At 43.2% G+C, this 26,900-nt stretch overlaps 2 protein-coding genes across 4 annotated transcripts in view; one reads left to right on the top strand and one right to left on the bottom strand.

Moving 5' to 3' along the window:
* The window catches only part of MYL4 (myosin light chain 4), a 38,442-nt gene extending 25,565 nt beyond the window's left edge, over positions 1-12,877 (bottom strand). The window contains exons 1-2 of the mRNA XM_068264464.1: positions 12,682-12,877; positions 1,848-1,875 (exon numbers count right to left, since the gene is read on the bottom strand). Of these exons, the coding sequence (XP_068120565.1) occupies positions 1,848-1,875; positions 12,682-12,801 (148 nt within the window). The 5' untranslated portion in view covers positions 12,802-12,877. The remainder of the gene's footprint in view (positions 1-1,847; positions 1,876-12,681) is intronic.
* LOC137542498 (parathyroid hormone/parathyroid hormone-related peptide receptor-like) overlaps positions 1-26,900 on the top strand; it is a 193,489-nt gene that overhangs the window by 64,801 nt on the left and 101,788 nt on the right. The window lies entirely within an intron of this gene.

The raw sequence follows: 26,900 nt of genomic DNA, 5'->3' as shown, positions 1-26,900 counted from the left end.
CCCTACCGCAGGATGATAGGAGAGGCAAGGTGCAGAAGAGGAAAGCACCCGGCGACAATTGTGCACCACTACGGCCACCTTGTAAGAACCGTCCCTGAATGAGAGGACGTCTTCTTTGAGATCTAGGATTTCCTGATTGTGGTGAAACTAGGTTCTTGGTGTGCATGTATGTGAACCCCACAAGTGTTATTTAGGCTAGGAGCATACTTTGCAGAATTTAATGCAAATGCATTTTTCAGTGCACTCTCCACTATCTTATCACCAGTCCTTACTATAATCTGACCTCGGCAAGGCCGGATTTATAAGGCACTGTAGGCACGTGCCTACAGGCGTCAGATGGAAAGGCGGCTCACTTCCCTCCCCTAGCTCCTCCCTCCCTCCTTCCCTATGTAGAGTTCTGAGCAGAGCGCAAATAAGAGGTTACTCACCCCGCTCTCAGCATTAAACTGACAAGATCTCCATTGAGTCGGGTGTACCACTAGTTACTTAATACTGAGGGTATCTCTGGCTACCTAAAGCTAAGGGGCACCTGTAACTACCTATGACGGGCAAGGGAATAACGGGAGAAGTGACAGCTGGGACAGCCAGCACACTTGTAGCAGGGGTTTGTAGGTTCATGGAGGGTGAGGTCTAGGGTGCCAGGACATCTGTGCCCATAGGCTCCTGTGATGTAAATCCGGGCCTGAACCTATGTGAATATTACAAATTCTTTTGTCACATGATTCCAGATTTTTTTATTTTTTTAGATATTTATTTTGGTTAAATCAAGTCCAGGTTTGCTGGATCACTGTCATTCTCCAATGTTCTTCTCTGTTTTCCAACAGCTCGCTGTATACATTTAACCACTTAAGTCTATCTGGATGGATATATCCATCCAGATAGACTGCCCTGCTGCGCGCCCTCGCCACCTTCCGTTAGCCCCGAGTTCAATGAATGGGAACAACGTTTCCATTCATTGATTTAAGTCCCCGGCAGAAAAACCGATGGCCTCTTATTAGATTATATTTCTGCATTAAAAAAGTGTTTCCTGTCGTCCTAATGTTTCCTGGAAGTGAGAGCATTTGCTTGCAGGATTTTGACTGGCCATCTTGTGGCCAAATAGTAAAACTACACCCCCATGCATTTTTTTATTAAATAAATACATAATATTACATTTAAAATTAACTGTTTTCCTCCCACACCAAAAATTACCCAAATAAAATGTTTAATATAAAAAAAAAATTTCAATTTAAAAAAAACAAAAAAAACCAACATAAATAGTTAACTAAGGGTCTAAACTTTTTGAATATGCATGTCAAAGGAGTATATTATTATCATTTTTTAAATTATAAGCTTGTAAATAGTGATGGACGCAAATTAAAAAAATGCACCTTTATTTCCAAATAAAATATCGGTGCCATAAATTGTGATAGGTACATAATTTAAACTGTGTAATAACCGGGACAAATGGGCAAATAAAATACATGGGTTTTAATTATGGTAGCATGTATTCATTTCAAACTATAATGGCCAAAAACTGAGAAATAATGATTTTTTTCAATTTCTTTCTTAATCTTCCTGTTGAAATGGATTTAGAATAAAATAATTCTTAGCAAAATCTATCACCCAAAGAAAGCCTAAATGGTGGCGGAAAAAAATAAGATATAGATCATTTCAGTGTGATAAGTAGTGATAAAGTTACTGGCGAATGAATGGGAGGTGAGAGTTGCTCGGATGCATAAGGTGAAACAACACTGTAGGCTGAAGTGGGGACCTGCGAGGCACTGCTTTATATGTGTTCCACATGTGAGTTGCTCCAAAGCAGTTATGTGTAACAATCAGTGCAGTTCAGTTTTTCAAATAATTACCTTCAATCTGGTCAGCAGTGTACTCGATCTGTAGGTAAAAGAGAATGTTATTATTATTTCAAATCTATAACATCTATTTATAAATTAATTCAAACCTTAAATGCAAATTAACTGTTGAGAGAAGTCCAAATCTTATATATGGATGTTCTGGGATCCCTTGTCTTATTTTGATTTAAAAGGTTAAAAATCCAAGCTTTGGCTGCCCGAATAATGATGTTTATTCAGCTCCCATACAGACAAATCTAGAACGTTTGAACTTTTTATCTTTCCTCTCCTCTCATATTTTTTTTTTCTCAGCCACACGTTTTGTGACCCGGGTGTCTGGTTACTGTAGGAGAATTGGTGATGGAGTTTTCGGGGTGATACTTCATTGGATTACAAGCTTGGAATAGATTGTGTGGCCTGAGTTACGACCAAGGACATTGAGGAAAATTATTCTGAAATGTCACTTCTTTTTTTTTATTATTATTATTATTTACATAACATATTTTTTTCTGAGGTCTGATGTTTTTCTTGTGCCAAACCACAAATCATCACAGAAAAAGAAAAAAAAAACTGCAGTGAGGGGAAAAAATGTGCACATGAAAAAAATGACCCATCAGGGGAACTCTATATAGTATTCTCATAAAGATAGAAGCAATAAAAATATGTATCCTTCAGCAAATATCATAAAAGACTACATAGATAAATGCTCCACAAATAGACCCAGATGATGTTCAGTACTTATATCAGGAGACGGTAAATGCAAAATTAGGCTCTACTCACAAACCTTCTCATACATGTCTTATTTACGTATCACCTAATTGATAAAAATAACCTTTCAGACTAAAAATCTACTCCGCAGCACTGAAAAGGCCTGGTGTTTCTCTAACAGTTTCACAGCATCAGAACTTTATTTTTCTTACCCAAGCCTAATTTTTAACTGCACAGAAGAAATCTGCCCGGGCATTTTTCCCCTGATGCTGTGCAAAGCATGGTGGGATTTCTGATGTTGTTCTCCTTCTGCTGTTTTGGCACAATTTTTTTTTTTTTTTTAAATTTGAGATTTGTAGCATAGCGCACAGCTGGGAGGGGTGATCAGGACACAGGACAGTTGGGACTGTCTCCTGCTCCCTGTCACCTCCTTTCAACCAAAAAGATGGCTGCCCCCATTAAATCACAAACATTTGCCTGTTCTTTTAGAACAGGGTGGGTAAGAGATTATATTACCTATCTACTTTAAAGAGACTCCGTAACAAAAATTGCATCCTGTTTTTTATCATCCTACAAGTTCCAAAAGCTATTCTAATGTGTTCTGGCTTACTGCAGCACTTTGTACTATCACAGTCTCTGTAATAAATCAACTTATCTCTCTCTTGTCAGACTTGTCAGCCTGTGTCTGGAAGGCTGCCAAGTTCTTCAGTGTTGTGGTTCTGCTATGAACTCCCCCTTCCAGGCCCCTGTATGCACACTGCCTGTGTATTATTTAGATTAGAGCAGCTTCTCTCTTCTCTCTTATCTTTTACAAGCTGGATAAATCGTCCTCTGAGCTGGCTGGGCTTTCACATAGTGAGGAATTACAGACAAGGACAAAGCTGTTTGCAGGAAGAAAAGAGCAGCCTGACACTTCAGTGCATGAGAGATGCAGGAGGAAAGAAACACACAAATGATCTCTTGAGATTCAAAAGGAAGGCTGTATACAGCCTGCTTATGTATGGATGTATTTTCTATGTGTGGACATACTGTACATCAACCTACTTCCTGTTTTGGTGGCCATTTTGTTTGTTTATAAACAAACTTTTTAAAACTGTTTTTAACCACTTTTAATGCGGCGGGGAGCGGCGAAATTGTGACAGAGGGTAATAGGAGATGTCCCCTAACGCACTGGTATGTTTACTTTTGTGTGATTTTAACAATACAGATTCTCTTTAACATAACTAATGTAACTTAATGACAGAATGTTTGTTTAGGCTGAAGTTCCCCTTTAATTATATTATATTTTTACTCTTTGTGAGATTAAAAATGTAACATAGATAAGGTGAAAACAGAGGAAGATAGGAGAAAAAGCTTGGTGAATCATGCCCTTTGGCTTGGTGAATCATGCCCTTTGGTGAATCATGCCCTTTGTCTTCTTTTAGGAAGTAAGCCTCACTGTCTTACATGCTTTAGTGGGGGACACTAGGTAGGTATAATCTTACCACCCCATTTAGGTCTAGTTATAAATGATGGTTCTTGGGGATCTCAGTCTCGTCCTCCCCAGCCACTAACTAGACATGAAGTGACTAGCGTGAATGGATGATTTCTACACGTTGGGCCAACTGACCCGGCTCCATACTCCATAGTTCAGACTGAGTGATCGTTTAGAACCAAAAGCTGTTCTGCCCTTCCAATTGGTTGTGATGTCACTCCAATCAGCTGCTTGCTTATGGATTTCAGAAGGCCTGTATTATGTTTTTGTTTCAGTTCCTTTAGCTTATAATAGCTTGTGGGAATGGGTAAAGGGTGCTAATAATGTACCCCTGTTCTCGCTCCACTGGTAAAGGGCAGATATCCTGGACCATCCTCTAATTATTAACCACTTCACCCCAAAGCGGTTTTTACCCTAAAGGACAAGAGAGATTTTCACCTTTCAGTGCTCATCCCTTTCATTTGCCAATAGCTTAATCACTACTAATTACAATGAAAAGATTTATATCTTGTTTTTTTCACCACCAATTAGGCTTTTTGGGGTTGATATTTGTTTTCAGTAATTACTTTATTTTTTATGCATTTTAAAGGAAAAAGTAAGGAAAAAAAAAAAATACGCTATTTATCCAATTTCATCCCCTATAGTTTTAATATATACACTGCTACTGTACATAAAACCCACACATTTTATCTGCCTATTTGCCCTGGTTATTACAAGATTTGAATTATGTCCCTAGTTTAAAGTATGGTGACAATATGACAATATATTATTTGAAAATAAAAGTGTATTTTGTCTATGTTGCGTTTCTTGTTTTACTGTTCTCACGTGCACGGAAATGCGCACGTGCACGCGTGGGAGCGTGCACGTGCACAGCGGCAGCAGCGCTGCTTAACCTATGAAAACGTCCTGGAGCTGTTAAAGACAAGCAGGCGTATCAAAGCGTCCTGCTGAAGCCTCTTAAGTGGTGAAAGAGGACTTCCAGATTTCACCTTACCACCCCCCCCCCCCTCCCCCCCCCTCCCTAACTATGTTTTCTTTCGTTAAAAATGTGAGGAATTTCTACTGGAATTGGCTCACCTGGATTTTTAAACCCATTTGAATGCTTGCTTACCAAACCAAGTGGATAAAGATAGTGGAGGACTGTGGAAGGTTGAGCACACCTGCAATGGTTCACCTCTCTGACTGTAAACTAGTGGCGCTAGTAACACCCACTTAATGCCTATCAATGACTCTCCTCTGCCAGCTTTCCCTGCTTCTTTGTTTTCACTGCTCATACTTCTCCCTATTACCGGCAGTGTAATTGGTGTCAGTCAGCAGCAGGATCAGTGCGCTGAGTATTTAATAGGTTATGTGATGAAGTGTTAGCTAGTAAGCACTTTCTGCAGGATCTGTCTTGCCTCTCGCTGATATCTATCTTCTCCATCATTGCTTTAAGCTTCGCTAAGCTGATAATTTTCAGGCCAGGCTAATAAAGCCCTTTATTAAAGCTATGGATCTTCTCACTAAGATCAGCCATAGCTAAGAAAAAATTGTTCTTAACAAGCGTATGCAGTAATTACTCAATGCCTTTTAGGTGAGCTCTCTAGGAGGTAACGACATTGCTGCATCGGTGCTGTAAATGGAAACATTCCATCATGTCTGAACTAGATGTAATCATTTCTCCTAGGAGCATTTCTTCTGTAAGGAGAAACACATGCCCAATTTTATCAGGTGTACTTCTCTGATAGCTAAGATCATGTGATCAAATAGTGATAGTGATGATTGGTCACATGACCAGGCATCATATGAACCAATAACTAGGTCTTCCTCAGAACAGGCCCTTTGATGTTTTGCATATATATATATATATATATATATATATATATATATATATATATATATATATATATATATATATATATATTCTAATTAGCTAACTAGAGTGGATTCCTAGTTAACTAGAGGGGGTTCCTAACTAGCATAGGTCTGTTTTATGCCCAAATGGTGGCAGTCTCTTACCCATCACTGTATTACTTTAGCACTTTAGCACTAATTTAAGTCTTACAGGATTTTTATGAATCTATAAATGGTACAGGAACATGCTGTCCACAGAAGGAAACGTCGGTGGCGTATATATTGGTATTCTTCAACATCAGCGTCAGAATTCCATACTCCGAATGTTATATATAGTAGTCAAGTGTCTTGATAAGCTGAGAATTTCCTACTCCTAGTAACACATTCTTGTATCTGTTCTATATATGATACACATCTAGACTCTAGTATGTTCCCCCTCCTCAAATCCTTGAGACTTGATAATCCTAGGAGTCCCTTTGTGAGAGTTTATTGAAATGTACATGATCATCCTCCCATGACAGGTGCTCCAGACCTGCGTAATATCAGATTGTGAGGTCCGTTTAGAAGAATGCATGACTGAATGGGGGGGCAGCAATAATATTATGTATGTGCCAGATTAGTTTACTCCAGCTCTGAACAACAATGGAAATTTCCCAGGCAAACATGGCTTAGGAAATGATTTATAGCCTGGCTATACATTATGCAATCTGAAGATACAATCAATCACCAATCTTACAATATCTATTTAGTATAGGGGGATAACCAGAGCAATGTACATCCCGTATATTGACCTGAAAGTGTCCACACATTTCATTTAGATGTGAAATTTACACTGGGGTCTATGGCTCTGTACCTCCCCCCACTGCTTCTGTATTACAATTCACATAACATTAGATGCAAAAATTATCTGGATTGAAAAACGACACCTTCATCAAGTTCAACCTCACAAATGATCTCATTTAAGGTACCATCAAGGTGCCATCTTCCCACATCTGGCAGTCACAGCTGCGAATGCCCTTCAAAGTTATGAAAGCATGCAAACCCATGTTAAATGCAAGTACAGAGTTTGGCTTTGGATGGAGTTCTTTGCTATGTCTTGGAAGTCGTTAGAATGGCTTTTTGTGCTTTCTGAGAGGTGAGGAGGTAACATTATCCATGCAGAGTTGCTCTCTGACCTGACATAATGGTTACAGAAGTGTTGGTGATGGCTGAATATGTTGGCATGTCCAAGTTCTGAATGTCACCCTACAAGGCCAGGACATTGTTGGGTGTTACTGTGGCAGATATCATTGTCATCCGTGACTAAATCCCACACTGCTGCCATTGCCTTGTATGGATCTGTGCACATGACTGTAATTTCAGTGCAGAATCACACGGGCCCTGGATGCAGCTAAATGTCCACCTCCAGTAAGGTTCTCCTGGGAAACGGCTGCTTTCCTGGCATGGGCATCTACCATGCAGAAACCAATGCAGACACTTTGGAACCACAAGATATGACACATTCAGGTAACCATACCACCAGTAAATGAGGAATTTTGTTTTCCTCTGCACTGGGCAGTTAGGGGACATTCTGTGACAGCGGACAGTAGTTTGCTCTTCCCAGGTTGCCAGTCATTATGGGTGGATGACTTGCATACTGTTGAATAGGGATGAAAGTACTTATTTGATCACATGACCAGGCAAATATTTATGCTGGTTGTATGCCAATGTATTGAGCTTGAGAATGGACCAATCACATGGTGCAACAGCTGCATAAATTTGCATCAACTCGGGAGTTATTTGCATCTCATGACCACACCTACTGTTAAGTAAAGATGTGATGTTGACTTTTTGACCATTCTTTGCTCTACAGTCATTAGAAATATTAGGGGCTGAACCAGATATAGTGCTAATCAGGTTTGAAAAAAAGATAAAGATCTGTTAATTGACAGCCTGATTAAGTCTTGAAACCACCATGAATCATTACCTTTGAAAAACCTGATTAAAGCACACATGCAGTGAGAGAAATATGGAAGCTGACATATTTATTTGCTTTTAAACTATTCAAGCTGCAGGGCTGTACTGCTGATCCACTGCCTCTAAAGGTAGGCTTACAGTGGGAGCTGCACTGGGTTCCCTGTATAAACAGAAATAAAGGGGAAAAGTCACATCTCACATTATGCAAGCCTTGCGTTGCATACAGTGAAGCATACAGTCACAGCTGGGAAAAGGTCCTCCAGCAGCCAAGGCTGAGACACCAAAGTGCACCCCTCCATCCCTCCCACCCCAGCCGTTATCTAGCTTGCAGTCACTGCCATGTATCCTCTTTTGTGATTTCTCTCTGCTTCAAACTCAATAGGGGAATGACAGCTGAGTAAGTTGTGCGCCCCCTCCTACACTGCGCCCTGAGGCTGGGGCCTCTCTTGCCTCTGTCTCAGCTCGGCCCTTCCTACACTGCGCCCTGAGGCTGGGACCTCTCTCGCCTCAGCTCGGCCCTTCCTACACTGCGCCCTGAGGCTGGGGCCTCTCTTGCCTCTGTCTCAGCTCGGCACTTCCTACACTGCGCCCTGAGGCTGGGACCTCTCTCGCCTCTGCCTCAGCTCGGCCCTTCCTACACTGCGCCCTGAGGCTGGGGCCTCTCTTGCCTCTGTCTCAGCTCGGCACTTCCTACACTGCGCCCTGAGGCTGGGGCCTCTCTTGCCTCTGTCTCAGCCCGGCTCCTCCTACACTGCGCCCTGAGGCTGCCTCGTCCTGTACAGTATTATGGTGTGTGAAGTTATTGGGAGGGTGAAGGGAGTGATAGCTGAGTTAGTTGTGTGCCCCCTCCTACACTGTACCCTGAGGCTGGAGCCTCTCTCGCCTCTGCCTCAGCCCTGCCCCTCCTACACTGCGCCCTGAGGCTGGAGCCTCTCTCACCTCTGCCTCAGCCCGACCCCTCCTACACTGTACCCTGAGCCTGGAGCCTCTCTCGCCTCTGCCTCGGCCCGGCCCTAAATACAGTCAATTAAATGTATGCTTCATTGCTACTGTTAATGCTGCGTTGGGATACTGGAAACTGTAGGCTCGCATGACACTGAACACACTCTGAACATTGCAGAGTGACTTTGTTTATTTATATGCGTTCGTTTCATTGCTCTGCAACACCCCACTTTGAACATAGTACCGCTACGCAACATTCACAGAGTGAAGGGACCCTTAGGCCCCGTTCAGACTGCAGAACGCGGACCGCAACGCGTACGAACGCACGCCATCCGCGTTCGTATGCGTTGCGTGGCTGATCCCATCACTGAAAAGTGAATGGGACAGCCACGCGTTTTTACAAAAAATGCGTGCAGCATGCGTTCCCGGACCGCACAGGTCCGGAACGCATGCAGTGTGAACATCAGACATTGCACTCTATGCAATGTCTGATGTCGTGCGTGTCGGCCACCTGCACGCGTTTCCAAAACGCGGCTGGAAACGCGTGCAGTGTGAACGGGGCCTTAGGCTATCTCAATCTAAAAAATTGCACTGCACATTAGACATGGGGTGTAACTATACACTGAAGCATACAGTGCAATGAAAGTATGCTTCACTGCCACTATAAAGACACGCATTACCCGTCTGAACCAACCGCACCTAGGCAGTGTGAATGCCTTATAGGAATATAATTGCATTCTGTTGTCATTATGACACAATGAACACAGACACATAGGCAATTCACTTTTTCCCTTGCGTTTCCTCCTTGGTGATATTTTTACACGTTGTGAGGCAAAGCCCTTCAAGAGGCACTTAAGTCACCCAAAAAAGACCTCCTGGGGCTTCCCTCAGCCCCCTGTAGCTGATCGGTGCCCTCACTGATGCAGCAAGGAAGGTCGCAATAGCAGTATAGGGGGCGATATTGTGGCTGGGAACGCGAAGAATCACTCGCGTTCCCAGCCTGTCGGGTCCTGGCGGCGAAACCGGAAGTAGCCACCGGCAGGGACGGGAGAATTGGAGAGACACGGCGAGGCCACCAATCAGCTACAGGGGGCTGAGGGAAGCCCCAGGTGAGTAAAACTCATTTTTTTTTTGGTGACTTAAGGTTCACTTTAAAGGGAACCTAAACTGAGCGGGACATGGATGTTTCCTTTTATACAATACCAGTTGCCTGGCAGTCCTGCTGACCTCTTTGAGTGCAGTAGTGGCTGAATCACAGACATGAAACAAGGGGGCTTGTTGAGGGGCTGTGGCTAAAAGTATTAGAGACACAGGATCAGTAGGAGAGCCAGGCAACCGGTATTATTTTAAAAGGAAAAATCCATCTCTTCAGTTTAGGTTCCCTTTAACCATTACACTATATACGGTATCTTCTTCCCTCTACACTCAGATTTCTATTACTGCCGAGTGCTGACAGCAAGTATTCTCCTTCCTAAACCTAACACAAACCTCTAACCCTTACCCTGTGCCCTTTACTACACTTACCTTCCTTGAGGCCGGTTTCACACCAGCAACCAGTGTTTTGGATGCGGTGCGTTTGGCTGATCGCCCCACAACACTAGAAACAGGCGCTGGAGATACCAGTGGTAATGCACGGTAATGTAATGTTTGGTAGCAAGCCAAACTATGAGTCTCTCTAGCACTCACTTCCCGTGGCCGAAATACAAATTGCATGGAAGTGTATTGAAAAAATACAATTCCGCGCATGCGCACTACATGTTGACCCGTAATGCGCTGAAGCTTTCGTATCAGGTATGACATGTCCCATAGACTTTCATTGCTTTAGCATTACCCTGCGGTAAAAAAAGGTAACACTACGCAATGAAAACGCTCTAGTGTGAAAGGGACCTGAAGCATAGCATAACCTGTTGTTATAGCCCCCCTTTTCCCAGTGCATCTACTCCAACCCAACCAATCCTAAAATTTGATTTCCATTAGCCTCCATGTTGCAACCGAAGACAAGATACATGGGATGGAAGGTCTCGCTTACCAAGAAAGGTTAGATAAACTGGGTTTATTTAGTCTAGAGAAAAGACGCCTTAGAGGGGATCTAATTAACATGTATAAATACATCAGAGGGCAATATAATAGCTTGGCGGATGAGCTTTTTGTCCCTAGGCCTTCTCAAAGGACTAGAGGACATGATCTGCGCATGGAGGAAAAACGTTTTAGCCATTTATTTAGGAAAGGGTTATTTACAGTAAGAGTGATTAAGATGTGGATTGCATTGCCACAGGGAGTAGTTATGGCAAACTCTATACCTGCATTTAAGGGGGCTTAGATGCTTTCCTTGCGTTGAAATACATCCAAGGCTACAGTTACTAGGTAATGCCCAGTGATGGTGATCCAGGGATTTTATCTGATTGCCATCTGGCGTCGTGAAGGGATTTTTCAGTTTTGGGGCTAATTGGACCATGCCTTTTTTCGCCTTCCTCTGGATCAACAGGGATATGTGAGGGAGCAGGCTGGAGTTGTACTTTATTCTCTGGTTGAACTCAATGGGCGTATGTCTTTTTTCAACCCAAATAACTATGCAACTCTGTAGTTATGCGCCAAAATGTCCTGTGCCAAGATGATCACTGCTGAGTTTATACAGAAAAGTCTGTAGTTTTGGTTTAGTTGGATGCAGGAAAAGCTCTTCTTGTGTAGCTATGTCTTTTTAGTACAGCTCTCACATCCCCATGTATTGAGCCTGCAAACCTCACTTCAGTATAAAAGCTCAGCTCGTACAAACTCACAACTTTAGTCACCCAAAATAATAATTTGTGACTGTTCTGGGCACTTTTCAAAGGGTACTCCGAGGCGTCTTTCAATGTCCACAGGCATGTTACCAGCAATCAGGCATCCAGGAAAAATAAAACTCAATCACTATTGTCATCCTTGCAGCATCTCACCCCCCACTTGTCCTTCCTCATCCCCTCACCATTGGGAATGTAGGTGGCCAGGCAGCATGTTTTGTACAGGGAAAGGCCACAAAAAATGTTCTCAGGAGAGATCATTTCTTGCTCCCATCATTTCAGGTCTGTACTGGGCCTAACCCAGAGCAACAAAACAGATTTCATGTTACCAGGTAAATTCAGCAACGCGTTGCAATATTTTACACTTAAAGTACACTTCGTATTACATTATTGCCTAAGTTCTACATCTGTATTAATTTGGGCGAAAGTCCAAAATCCAACCTGAGCAGTAATTAAGATCTTCCTAAGTTGTGGAACTACAAGTCTCAGCATGCTAGTCCTCCCATTGTTGCACAGCAGGTTTCCTGAAGACCACTTTGCCCCACAGGACCTTGTGCCACTCAGTATATGCAATCATGCTCATTCTGCAAAACGCCTTCCTGATTGATCACTATGTTGCCACCGATTATGTTGGTAAGCTAAGTTCTTGCATTTTTTTCCCCTTATAATTCTAAACCTAAAATTAAATAATCATGTGATGGGTTTGTTTTTATTCTCACTACATGGAACTGGTCATTTGGGCGTGGGGTTTGGTAGGCATCTAATGGACGACTGTGTTAATTATTGGTAACTGGGCGCCCAAGTTTTGAGTTGGGCACGTGAAGTAGATAGTAGCCAATTGGCCTTTTGTTTGGGTGTTGGGTTAGTGTTAGGAATTAAGAGAGGCAGGTTAGTTTTAGCCACTCAAAGAAAGGGGGAAAGGGGTAGTGGGGGGAGAGGGAGTTTTAGGCACTAGAAGGGAGGGTTTCAAGAGAGAATGGGTGCCGGGTAAGAGCAAAATATCAATTATGTAAATTACCAATATTTTTTTGCTAGCATCACTACCCAGCGCCACTACACATACACCTTATAACATGCTGCAAAATCACAGTTCCCTGGCAGGTATGTGATGTCTAGTTATCCTGGCCTCCCATCCTCTCCCATTGTCCATTGTACTTACTGTGATGCCCTTGGGGTCGAAGGTGGCCTCCTTTGGGGGCTCTGGGGCCGCAGGTGCTGGTGCAGGGGCTGCTGCTGGCTTGGCAGCCTCCTTTTTGGGTTCTGGCTTCTTGGGGGGCATGATCTGTGAGTGAGGGCTGTCTAGGGATGAGAAGAACAAGAAGCAAGGAATGACAGAGCCAGAGTGGTCACTGCGGTCCCTCTTATATGCAGGGTGTGGAAGCTGTGCTACTATAAATGGAAGCCTGACAGATAGAGAATGTCCTACAGGGCAAGCATGCATTGTTATCAGCTCCTGGCTCTGCTCACACATTAACACTAGCCCTGCCAGGAAAGCTGAGATTCATTCTCATGTACCTCAGAGGTGCTACTGAGGGGAAAGCATCATGGGAAAATTCAATTCTCTGGTGTTTGTATACTGAACTGCAGTGGGTGACTTATGCCTAGTACACACCATACAATTTTCTGTTACATATTTCTGTTAGATTTTCCGTTAGATTATTTAAGTACTGGTAGAGACTGGTCATTCTCTCTGGTGCATTGTCTTCTGGTTATCTCCTGCTGAGTAGAACAATGCTTAATTGCTAGGCAGATAGATTGTTAGATAATTTCCATCATGTTGGAAATTTTCTATCTGCCTGGTAAATCTAATGCTGTGAATACACAATGCGATCTGGCGGCTCGATTAGACACCGGATCGACTCCCGCCGCATCCCCGCTCGGTGCCCGGAACGATTACCGCTCGTCCCCGAGGGCGCTCCTTATCTTCCGCTTGTTTTCTTGCCATTGTCCGCCCGTGGGGATTGAGCGCAGAATCGATCCGCCGGGGTATCGGACACGTCGGAAATTATCAATCGAGCCGCTGATGGCTCGATTAATAATTTCCGACGTGTCCGATACCCCGGCGGATCGATAAAAAAAAAAACTTATCGTGTATGCCCAGCATAAAGGCTCGTACACACGTCGGATTTTCGCAAGCCGTTTGGATGTCAAATCGGGAGTGTGTACAGTCTGTCGTTCAGCTGATAAGACTGGACTTGAGCGATCCACTTAGTCCAGTCTTATCAGCTGAACGACAGACTGTACACACTCCCGGTTTGACATCCAAACGACTGGTCGTTTGAACGTCCAAACGACGAGTCGTTTGTGAAAATCCGACGCGTGTATGTACCTTAACCTCCTTGGCGGTAGCCCCGTGTGTGACACGGGGTAAGCCGCCGGAAGGTGCCGCTCAGTCCCTGCTGGGCCAATTTACATAATTTTTTTTTCAAACACGCAGCTAAAACTTTGCGTGTGGTGTGCACCTAGCATTAGTAAATTTCTGTTTATTCCTATCCAGCTAATCTTCCTAGGTGAAGTAATAAATTGGTCACAAGTTGGATTGGTTGATGCTATGGGTTGATGAAATACAATCTTTTCTTTCAATCTGAATGACCTTATTGAAAATATGATCTTTCCTAAAAATTGCACCAATAACGGGCATTTTTACCATTTATCACTCATTCATATTCTTATTGTTGGCTAATGGTGTAATGGTTAAGGGCTCTGCCTCTGACGCAGGAGACCAGGGTTCGAATCTCGGCTCTGCCTGTTCAGTAAGCCAGCACTAATTCAGTAGGAGACCTTTGGCAAGTCTCCCTTACACTGCTACTGCCTATAGAGCGCGCCCTAGTGGCTGCTGCTCTGCTCTGGCGCTTTGAGTCCGCCAGGAGAAAAGCGCAATATAAATGTTATTTGTCTTATTTGTCTTTGTCTATTTTGTATGTATATAGCCCCGACATTGTCCGCATCGCTGTACGGAGTATATTGTCTTGTCATTTAACTGTCCCTCAGAGGGGCTCACAATGTAATCCCTAATCTAATCTCAGTCACGTCATATAGTCCTATGACTATGTATGCGTTATAATCTGGGCCAATTTTTTTTTAGTTTAGTGTATGTGTCGTAGTCTAGGGCCAACTTTAGTGGGAAGCCAATTAACTTATCTGTATGATTTTGGGATGTGGGAGGAAACCGGAGAGCCCGGAGGAAACCCACACAGACACGGGGAGAACATACAAACTCTGTGCAGATAGTGAGCTGGCTGGGATTCGAACCGGGGACCCAGAGCTGCAAGGCGAGAGTGCTATCCACAACGCACCATGCTGACCCTGCTTTCTTTGTATAACCTACATATAGAATAACTACAAGCTGAATAGTTGCTTTGGGCACATTTTCTCAGTGAACTACCAGCTTCCATGCTTGTAGCATAAAGCTGATAGTTTGGCCCTGTTCCTTTATAGGACTACAAGTCCCAGCACTCCTCATCTGTCGCCTAGAAAAGCTTGATGGAGCTTGTGGGGCAAAACTGATTAATCAGCTGTAGATGGAGAAAGTCCTTAGAGAATGGTCAGCTATATCTGATCTCCTGAGGGGTGCTGAAGAAAGGAGGGGGGGGGGGGGTACAGCTGCCAGCAGGCATTGTTACAGTCCCAAGGTCATACACAAAGAGCAGCTGCACACATAAGCCTGCCTATATAAATATAATATCTATGCAGTATTACAGGAGGCTGGGCCCTGGCTGAGAGGGGGTTAGCAGAGCCCTGCTGCTATTATTAGAGGAGGGCGGCCAGGCATTATTCTGATTAGTGGTCAGAGGTATGTTAAGCTTGGGCACTCAGACATCTCTGAGATAGATTGGCATCTCACTAATTGCAGGAGGGACTGGCCCCTTGTTAATAGCGTGTGACAATGAGACAACACAGGTAGCACTAAAGTGACCAAGCCATGTCTTACCCCTCTATAAATAATTGCACTATAATTATAAGGCCGGTCATGGATCATACAGGGTGGGCCATTTTGCATAGTCGCATTGCTGGCATATTGCACTTTAACTTGTGTACAAACACAGAGGTTATTAAAATTCCTGAAAAATTGCACACAGTGTCTGTATGTGAATGTCGAGAGGGGTTGGACGCATTTATTGTACAGATGGTAGTTTGTTGTTTTTTTTTTTTCTTTGTCCTGGACTGGTATCTAAAAAAGACATATTGATGTTATAGATGAAGTAAGGGGTATGCCAATTAAAGTGAAGCAAGCACCATTTTTAGCACCCAGGGAATCTCAATAGCATATTAAATATGCATTATGTACAGCGGGAGACATGGCAGCGCTTTCAAACGGAAGTTATACCTGAATGATTTATCTGCATGGATGTGCAGAGCTCCAGGAACTGGACAATATTACACACCTAGCATTCACTACAGGCAAATGGAGGTGTTGGCTTCAGTAAATAATGTGTGCACAGATTATTACCTAATAGACTTCCCCACGGCGATGACGGACCCTCTCGGGGAGGCCTAACATTAGTCTAGCAATAAAAACATAATATTCCTTATGCTGCTAATCATAAATGGTATACACATTACATCAAGCAGACAGACAGACAAATGACAGCGCTCAAGGCTGCACCTGCAATGTAAACCAACAGAGGCATGCAGAGCCCCACTGGGGCTAAATACATGCCTTGAATGCAAAACAGATGCAAACTATGTACTAATTCTAATCTAAAAATTTTGAATGTAGATCTGAAGCAATGAATGCAGCTAGCCACTAGTATACTTACGTTCAATTTGTACAGCGGGAGACATGGCAGCGCTTTCAAACAGAAGTTATACCTGAATATTCAATCTGCATGGATGTGCAGAGCTCCAGGAACTGGACTATATTACACACCTAGCACTCACTACAGGCACTACAGGGGGGTGTTAGCTTCAGTAAATAATGTGTGCACAGATTGAACGCAAGTATACTAGTGGCTAGCTGCATTCATTGCTTCAGATCTACATTCAAAATGTTTAGGTTAGAATTAGTACATAATTTGCATCTGTTTTGCATTCAAGGCATGTATTTAGCCCCAGTGGGGCTCTGCATTGCCTCTGTTGGTCTTCATTTCAAGTGCAGCCTTGAGCGCTGTCATTTGTCTGTCACATTAAATATGCATGCCCATATTGAGGCTCATTATTTCTAGAAGAAAAAAAACCTTCAATTTTACCATTTAAAAGTTTAGCAATGGCTCTTTGCCCTATTTTCAAGGCCTGTCCGACCACAGAAATTTCAGGTAGCTAAGGACCAATGTAATCATTTTATTGCACACATTAGCAGAGAGCAAACAAATCCTTCCATCAGTAGGGGGGGAAGTTGGGTACATAGGACACTGTGCTTCAAAGAGTCTAGAGAAATCACAGATGCTATTTTCACACCTTCCCCTGGATAAATAATGAGCAGCTAGGGGAGTGGGGGCATGGCAGCTCCTATAGCTATTAGAAACCAGGGGGAAAAAAGAGGCGTTTGGTTCCCTTTAAGGCCCCCTTGGTATGCACTCGTGTCACCACATCCCAGAGACTACATCCTGTGTTTATAGGATTGTCACCCTCAAACTTTATCCCCCCACCTAGCTGCTCCAGCACATTGGAAAAGATGGATATTTCACATGGGGGGGGGGGGGGGGGGTATTGTGAGATATTAAAAAGTGGTGTTTTAGCACCAGGACACTAGAAAATGTAAAGCCTAGTTTACATAGACAAATAGGGGTACAATTGGCTTGGGGCAAATTCTTTATAAAGATATTCCCTAAAAAGGATTGAGGCTAGATTCACAGTGGGACGTTGCGTTTTGATGCCACGTTAAAGTCGCACCGCAAGCTTACAACGCAACGCGCCCAAAAAGTGGCAACGCAGCGTTACCGTCGCATACAGCAGATACAGTAAAAAATACAGGCAATGAAAAGTATGCTTCCAAGTCATTACTGAGCATGTGCAAACAGTCCAACGCAGCTAATAACGTGTATAACGCACTGCATGCAGTACTTTTACTTAACGTGCAGCGTTAGTCACTAACGTAACGTGTGCACTGTGAATGGGGCATTGATTTTTCATTGCAGTGAGTTATTCTGCGTTAAATGCTGTTTTAACGTGCGACTTTAACGTCCCACTGTGAACTTAGCCTTAAACAATGATGCTGGCCAGCTTCCCTGCTCGCTACACATTTTTTTGGGCAGTTGGACAGAGCAATTGCCATTCACTAAGTGCTTTTGAAGATAAATATATCCCTGAGAATCCCCTATAAAGAGATGGACTAGTCTAAAACCTGTCACTTCTGTCAGATCTCTACTACCTACTGTAAGCGACAGCAACATAGGAGAAAAGTAATTTATGGCTCATTTTACTCTGGAAAAAAATGTACTTCTTATTTGTATATGTTTGCGCATATTTTACATGTTACAGTTTTTCGCTGTAGTGCCCCTTTAAGCAGTACCAGTTGCCTGGCAGCTCTGCTGATGCTGCCTCTAATGCTTTTTAGCCATAGACCCTGAACAAGCATGCAGCAGATCTGACAAGATTAGGTGCATGCTTGATTCTGGGGTAATTCAGACATTACTGCAGCCAAATAGATCAGCAGGGCTGCCAGGCAACTGGTACTGTTTAAAAGGGAATACATATGGCAGCTTCCATATTCCTCTTACTTCAGTTGTCCTTTAATACATCAAATTGCAAAATGGGTTGAAACTTCAATGCAGTATGTATTTTTTTTTTTCTGAAATGGAAATTCCCTCCATTCTTAACAGTGTTAGTCGTGAAGCATGACCCCCTGAGCATGCAGGCGCCTAATCCTTCCACTGAACTATTTCTCAGTTAGTTTGACCTCTGCTTGGAGGACATAGCTGAGGAGGATGTTTGTCATCTGCAGTCAAAGCCATAACTTTCTCGTCTTATCCAGAGATAATGGACTTTCCATCTATCAATAGCCAATCATCAGCTGTGCCTGCTGTGTGTCTTGTAGGCCTCATTCCACTTTAGTTTCCATAAACAAAAAAAAAACCAGCTATGTCAGCCAGACTGCTGTTTTGTTTTCTCTTTTTTTATTATTATTAGAGAAGTTCATTAACAGACTACTATCGCAAAAATAAAGTAGGCAGTTAAAATCTGACAGGTTTTGGCCAGTCCATCTCGTCTTAGGCCCGGTTCACATTAGCGTTCGCTGTCCGGATTCGCCTGATCGGATCCGGACCGTATACTGTACAAACGGAACGTACGTTACGCATAGCAATGCAAAGTCTATGCGGACGTTCACATGCATCCGTTCCGTACAGAACGGAGCCGGATCGGATCCGGACTCCGGACACTTTTCCAACATGCGCTATTCTTTGGGTCCGGATCATCCGGCCCACGCACCCGGACCGGAGCCTGACTGCACCATCCGTGCATAGAAACCAATGGGAAACGGAAAGCACAAAACACACTGGCTATAAAAACCTGACGTTCTACCCTACTTCCTATGCGGTTTCTAGCGGCCATTTTGGATGAGGACACATGGGCCCAGCATTTCTGGAGTGGAGCAGCAGTGACTTTAGTGCTGGAGCTGTTGGCAGTATGTCGGACGTGGAGGTGAGGCCCTAAACAGCGGAGGACCTGATTGCACAGGTGCACCTTCTGCTGACTTCCCACACCCCAACAATTTTAATAGTTTATTTCGCTCTTTTTACCACATGGATCCGGATGGCAGCCGTATTCATGCCTGATGCAAACGGACTGGATCGGAACCGGTCCGGATCCGGTCCGTTTGCATCCCAGAACGCAAGTGTGAACGGGGCCTTAGAGAATTCTCAGGGATTTCTTTGTTTTCAACAGCATTTCCTGAACAGCAGTTTAAAGTGGACCTGAACTCTTGCACAGGACAGAAGGAAAACGTAGAGAAATTCATCCTGAATGTATTTAGAGAGTTTAGCCTGTGTAATTCCCCCTCATGTGTGTCTAATCACAAGTTGTAATTTGATCCTCCCCTGTGTCACATGACTGCCTATGGCAGATAAGCCCATTTGAAAGCACAGGATGTAAACAATATGTCTGTCTCCATGAATCAGGAAGTAGAAACAGTGCGGATTTATTTTAGGATTTGTATCAGCTGTAACAAATACATGTTTTTGTTTAAAGGTTATTATGCTGATGTGTATATTTTAAAGCAGAGAGGAGTTTTGGGTTCAGGTCCGCTTCAACTGCCAAAAATAATAAAACACCAGCCAGCCTCCCTCCTCACTTGCACACTGTTTTGTCAGTTAGGGCTGGGGCACACCAGAGCGGTTCTGGAGAGTTTGTTTTTTTTTAACTTGGAATTTTTATCGATACTTTTCAAATATAAGCATCACATGTAGACAAATATAAACAGTCAGATGCTTTCTTTAGGCTTGTGTATGGAGAGTTTTATTAAACCGCTGGCAGTTTGAAAACCGCCTGGCTAATGAAAGTGAATGGGATGGTGCGCACCAGAGCGGTTCGTTTGTTTCACAAACGCAAACTCCTGTCCTGCAGCATTTTTGAGATTTCTGAGGCGTTTCTGCCTCAATGTTAAAATATAGGAAAGTGGAAAACCGCTGTGGAAAACGCCAGATCAGAGCGGTTTTTCAGGCGTTTTTGTTACAGAAGCTGTTCAGTAACCGCTTTACTGTAACAAAATATGACATCTGCTACACAAAAACGCTCCAAAAACGCTAGGCATGTGTAGAAAATCTTCCTAGAATCGCTCTGAAAATCTGCTTCAAAAACCTCCAGCGTTTTGTGGATCTGCTAGAGGTTTTTGATTGTGCACTGGCCCTTTCGACTTTGCAACTGCTGTTTAGGAAATGCTGTTGAAAACAAAGAAAACCCTGAGAATCCCCCATGAGGAGATGGATTGGCCCAAAACCTGTCGGTATCTGTCAGAATTTAACTGCCTACTTTTTTTTCAGGATAGTGGTCCTTTTAAAAAAAGGCTGTCTTGTGTATTTGTGAACAATTATTGTTAAATGCCTTTTATGGTACATGTATTAAAAAAAACATACCAACCAATGAAATAAAAAAAAAAACAACCCAAAAGAAACCATGTAACACATCTATAACAAGGAAGCCCATTAGGGAGCTATGCTATGTTGTTCTTGGGGCCTGATTGAGTTGCTTGTATTAAAACACTTGCTGCAAGGCAGCAACAATTGCCCTACATAACACTCAGTATAATGGATTAATTTAATTGCCAAATTAACGCTTGCAATGGCCAGGCAATTTCTATCTTTCCTGGCACATTAAAATATTCATCATAAGCATTTGGATGCTGCTGTGCATTGCTAGGTAATTTCTTTTGCTGTTGTTGAACTTTTCCCCCCCCCCCCCCCATTTTGAACTGGGTCTTCCACTAGATAAGCAGTTCAGAGACTGTATGCTGTAGTGGCTGCACTGCAGACTCCATTATGCCACCAACTAGCCTCTGAAACAGTCGCACTGCAAAAGCTGAGCCTGCGTACCTGCAAACCAGCGTACAATATAAAGGAGATACCCAGATCACTCACTCCAATCTAACAAGAGTATATATATCCAAATACACTTAAAGGATACCCGAAGTGACATGTGACATTATGAGATAGACATGGGTGTGTACAGTGCCTACCACACAAAACACTTTGCTGTGTTCATTTTTTCTTTCTCTGCCTGAAAGAGTTAAATATCAGGTATGTAAGTGGCTGACTCAGTCCTGACTCAGACAGGAAGTGACTACAGTGTGACCCTCACTGATAAGAAATTCTCCTTTTTATCTCTTTCCTGCTCTCAGAAGCCATTTTCTGCTAGGAAAGTGTTTTATAGTTGGAATTTCTTATCATCACACTGTAGTCACTTCCTGTCTGAGTCAAGACTGAGTCAGCCAGCACTTACGTACCTGATATTAAACTCTTTCAGGCAGAGAAAGAAAAAAAGGAACACAGCCTAGTTATTTGTGTGCTAGGCACTGTACATACCCATGTCTATCTCACAATGTCACATGTCAGTTTCGGTATCCTTTAAAGAGGCACTGTAGTGACATATAGAAGAATACAGTCATTTATTCAGCATACCCACTTTTAAGGTAATTGTCCATCTTTTCAGAATCGGAAACACTTCCTATATCGATATATTGCAATATATTGGTATGTAGCCCCACCCTCCCAGTGATGTGTAGCCTAGGCTATATTGCTATAAGTATTTCTTCTCCCAGTGCTCTCTAGGAGACCAGGCATATTTCTTACTGGCTTCAGAACTCTCCGTAAACATTCAGGAGTGATGTACCTGACAGGACTAAAGATTATCACCATCTGTGATAAATTTCAGATCGAGATATTAATTGAGAAAAGGAAAGTTTTTTTCAATGGGCAAAATAATCTAGAAATAAATATTGTTACAAAATTATGCAATTTAATTCATTGTTATTTTCACTACAGTTCCTCTTCAACATCTGGAAATAATTTGCATACATCTTGCAATTATAAGATGACATTTGTTCTATAGACAGGTACACTTTATACTTACGAGTAAAAGTCAAGAGTGTCTGTAATTTATTGCGACCTAATCTGTGGAAGCCGGAATTCTGGTTGGGTTGTATTGGATCAGATACTTATTTCCAACACTGACCTAAAGATCAATTTGTAGCTTTTAGATGGGTTAGGTGTAGTTTGTATGTTAGTTTGATTTTAATGAAATGCTTACTATCTCTGTAGATATGAACAATTCACAGTGTTACTAAAGAGTCTGCCACATAAGAACCAGGGCTGTGGAGTCTGGATCGGAGTCAGAGCAATTTTGGGTACTTGGAGTCGGTGGTTTTAATAAACTGCGGAGTTGGAGTAGGATGATTTTTGAACCAAATCCATAGCCTTTGTAAAAATTAGACTAAGGAGTTGGAGCAATTTTGGGTACCTGGGGTCGGAGTTGGTGGTTTCATAAACTGAGGAGTCGGAGTCAGTTGATTTGTGTACCGACTCTACAGCCCTGAAACCTTTTGCCAAGCACTAAATTGGATTCCTGACATTGAAATTCCTACACAATTTGTGCCCTGGATACATGATTCCTTGCTGAAGCTGCACCACACCTCTCACAACCTCAGATCAGCAGGATCCATAAACTTGGTCACTACCAGAGTGCACCTCAAAACCTTTGGAGCCAGAGCTTTCTGTTATGCTGCCCCTACCATTTGGAACTCCGTACCACACTCAGTAAAGACAGCCCCATCCCTGAAGTTATTCAAATCCAGACTGAAAACCCACCTGTTTAACCTGGCATTCACGGACTAGTAGAAATTTCCGTCAGTACCACAATTTACCATTCAACCAATTACTGGAGTTAACAGTGCTTAATTGCTTATATGCTTTGAGTCCAACAAGAGATACGCTGTTAATAAATGCTTGCTGTTGCTGTCGTTGACTTAGCCAAGCAAGTAAGCGAGTAACTAGGGCACCTGCTCTCTGCTGATAACGGCTCATTTTTTTAATTCATTTTGCTAGCAAAATTAAAAAAGTTAAACATGGAAATTACAAGAAAATTTAACTTCAAAAAATACAGCAGGACAGGGTTTTTGTTTGGAGAAAAATCAAATTGCGTAGCGGCAGCGGCAGTGGAACAGCACGTGAACATGTCTGTTATTCCAGCGGTAGCATGATTGGCCAAATACATGCCTTCTGAAAATCATATCGGAATGTGTGCATTGATAACAGGCCCTTAGGGCCCATTCACACCTGTAAAACGCAAAACGCTAGCATTTTGCTCAGGCGATTTTTTTTTTTGCGTTGAACGCGAAAAAATTGCCTTTCACACTTGCCGATTTTTTAGCGATCGCATTTAGCGCTTCTATAGCACTGAAAAGCAATCGCCGGGAAATCGCCTGAAAATGGTGCAGGCTACAAATTTGCGTTTGGCGATTTGCGTTAATCGCTGGCGATTGACGCAAATCGCCCAAGTACGGGCCCATGGGATATTATTGCACTAACGCTTTAAAAAGTGCTAGCGCTTGAGCGTTTTGCTGAAATTGCCCACAAAACGCTCTAGTGTGAATGAGCCCTCACAGACAAATCCTCTTTTTCTTCAACCATCCCACAAAAGCTCAGTTCTTTAGACTGACTTACCACAATGGATCCATCTGAAAATGGAGCCTGAGAATAATGGCGCATGGTGTTGCCGCTAATCCGTTTGTTGCTTATTGCTATTTAACGTTAAAGCCTTATTGTTATTTAGCGTTAACACATATAACCCTCTCTGTACCTATCCCTAACCCCCTAGACCCCCCGGTTGGTGCTAACCCTAAGACCCCCCTGGTGGTGCCTAACCCTAAGACCCCCCTGGTGGTGCCTAACACTAAGACCCCCCTGGTGGTGCCTAACACTAAGACCCCCCTGGTGGTGCCTAACCCTAACCACCCCCCTGGTGGTGCCTAACCCTAACCACCCCCCTGGTGGTGCCTAACCACCCCCTGGTGGTGCCTAACCCCAACCACCCCCCTGGTGGTGCCTAACCCCAACCACCCCCCTAGTGGTGCCTAACCCTAAGACCCCCCCTGGTGGTGCCTAACCCTAAGACGCCCCTGGTGGTGCCTAACCCTAACCGCCCCCTGGTGGTGCCTAACTCTAACCACCCCCCTGGTGGTGCCTAACCCTAAATCTCCCCTGGTGGTGCCTAACCCTAACCTTGACCGTGTTACATTAAATCCATTCACTGTTTTGCAGTTAATTAACTTCTGCAGTTTGGCTTATGTAGGGCGCTATTGATAAATAACGTTACTGTTCACAATAACGTCTGCTGTTTGGCATATGAACGGCGCTATTGATAAATAACGTTACTGTGTGCCATTTTTCTTCTTTTTTCTCTGTGCGCCATTATGCAGTACTAACGGTAAATAGCGATAAGCGTATCTTTTTAATGCGGCGCTAATCTTATGCATAGGCGCTGTGTGCCATTATTCACTGATCCGTACCACACTACCCTCTAACCAGGATGGCTTTAGGTGAAATGAGGCCATGGACAAAAATGAATGTGGGACACCAAACATGATCCTTTTAGACAGTATTGGGTGGCTTTTCCCATATAGCAGTATTAGGTGGCCTTTGGCCCTTCAACCCCCCCCCCCCTTCCCCACCGACAAATAGTGGTATTACTGTGTTTCCCCAAAAATAAGACACTGTCTTATATTGATTTTTGCTCCAAAGGATGTGCTAGGGCTTATTTTCAGGGGATGTCTTATTTTTGGGGAAACACTGGTAGTTTTCCTATACAAAATGTAAATACTACATGCCTTGCTGAAACACAAGCAGCATGCACAGAGCTTGTGGTTTGCAGATATTGGCTCTCACTTACAAGAAACTGATTCTGCTGATCATGTGGGTAGGAGTCTATTTCTTGTGGCAGAGAACTCTGTCAGACTCCCCAGAGCTATGATAGGATAAGCTGTGTGTCCTGGGAAAAGGTGAAGAGGGGAAGTGCTGCTGATGCTTATCAAGAGGGCTGGCTCCAACAAAAACACAAATTGCCTGACACATATACAGGACTGTAGAACTCACATATTGCTGCTCTCCTGTATCCAGGCTTTGTATTGAGCCTGACTTGCTGGTGTCATGCGGGCTGCTGCTAGGGCTTACATTCAGGGGATGTCTTATATTTCAAGCATGCTAGGAATTTCTGCTAGGGCTTATTCTCAGGGGGATGTCTTACTTTAGGGGAAACACGGTAGGTGACCTTTACCACCACCTCCAATAATACAGCGTAAGCAGAGGAGAATGTGATGTCTCACCTGTCCTGTGCTACACCTCCTTTCTTCCTCAGCGGGCTCCAGCTCTCCAATATCTCCTCATAGCTGCCTCTTCTCTGTTCCTTGCAGGCATGTATGTACTGATGTAAGCTGTTAGGGGGGAGTCATAGGGGGCAGAGATGTCTCTGTGGGGAGCCATGGAGACCTGAGGATGCTCTGAGAAAGGAGCAGCATGCTGGCTGGACATGTGCAATATTGTGCTCTGCTGTGCTTACTCTGCATTTACCTCCACCCTCTTATGCACCCCCATAACAATGCCACATGGGGGGCCCTATGGGCTCTGCAGCTCTGGAAAATTGCCCAGGTTTACTAGTATTGCTGATGTTTTAAACCACACATGAATTATGTAAGTATGTTGTACTTGTGTTTCAGGATGTGCTTATTGTACTGAACTACGTCTGTATTTATGCTCCTCATCATTGTTCTGTACTCTGTACAGCCCTATGGAAGGTGTTGGCACTATGTAAATGGATCATAATAATAGTCTTCCTTTGTAAATATGCACTAGAAGGATTGTAGAATCGTGTTACACACCTCTCTTTATTAAAGGAACATTCCAGCAAAAAAAGTAAGTCGTTAAAATCTGACAGTACTTGTACTAGTACATCCCCTCATGGGGGATTCTCAGGGTTTTTCTTTGTTTTCAAAAGCAGCTCCTGAATGGCAGTTGCTCAGTCTATCTGCCAAAATACTGTACAAATGATTAGCGAGGCTGGCTGGTATTTAACTATTTTAGCAGTTAAAACAAAAACAAACAAACAAAAAAAACACTGAGAGTCCCTCATGAGGAGATGGACAACTCCAAAACCTATCAGATCTGTCAGGTTTTAACTGCTTACTTGTTTTGCTGGAGAGGTCCTTTAAAGCAGAAGGATCAGCCATACTATGCCAGGGGGAAAACACATATATAAGTAGATAAATACTTGATCTACTTACATAACGCATGTATTGTACTGTCCATGTTTTGATTTCAGTGAATTGTATATAGTAAATGAAGAGAATTCTGTTCCTAGGGGGAACCATGTCTTTTGCCCACAGTTTGAGGCTAAATCCTGATGTCATTTCTGCACTTTACTTTTTTTTTCTTTTCTCCTCCAATCGCTGAGTCACCTCAGCCTTGCTTGTAAACGCAAGTGAGCAGGGGATCGTGTTTCAGATAAGCAGCTAGGCAGAGAAATAAATGGAAGAGGAATATAAATGGAAGAGAAATATATCATAGATACAAAGAACCTCCAGCATGCAATTTTTTTGGCACTGACGACTAAAGAGCCAGTGCTCCTTAAGTATGTGATAACTCCAAATCATAACAGCAAAAAAAAAAAGTTTTGAATGCAGGATTAGCATCTTCATCACTTAATACACTCAGACCAGTTGCTGTTGAAATTGTATTTTATGGTGACAATCCCGCTTTAAATAATGCTATGAGCTTGTTTGTGTTTTCCTGGCAGGGTCTCTAGGCAGGTTGGACTGTAAAATGTTTGGGACAAGTGATGTAGAGCTGGGATCAGAGGCTGCCCTTTTCACTAATTCAGCCCTCTGATCTGGGAATGTCATGTACCTTCACTCATTATGTCAATAAATCTGGTTGCTTCATCTCCAGAGAATGGAAT

The sequence above is a fragment of the Hyperolius riggenbachi genome, chromosome 12, assembly GCF_040937935.1.
Source record: "Hyperolius riggenbachi isolate aHypRig1 chromosome 12, aHypRig1.pri, whole genome shotgun sequence".
Classification (NCBI taxonomy): Eukaryota; Metazoa; Chordata; class Amphibia; order Anura; family Hyperoliidae; genus Hyperolius; species Hyperolius riggenbachi.
Note: the sequence above shows the minus strand (reverse complement) of the source record. Positions and strands in the feature narration are given on the sequence as shown.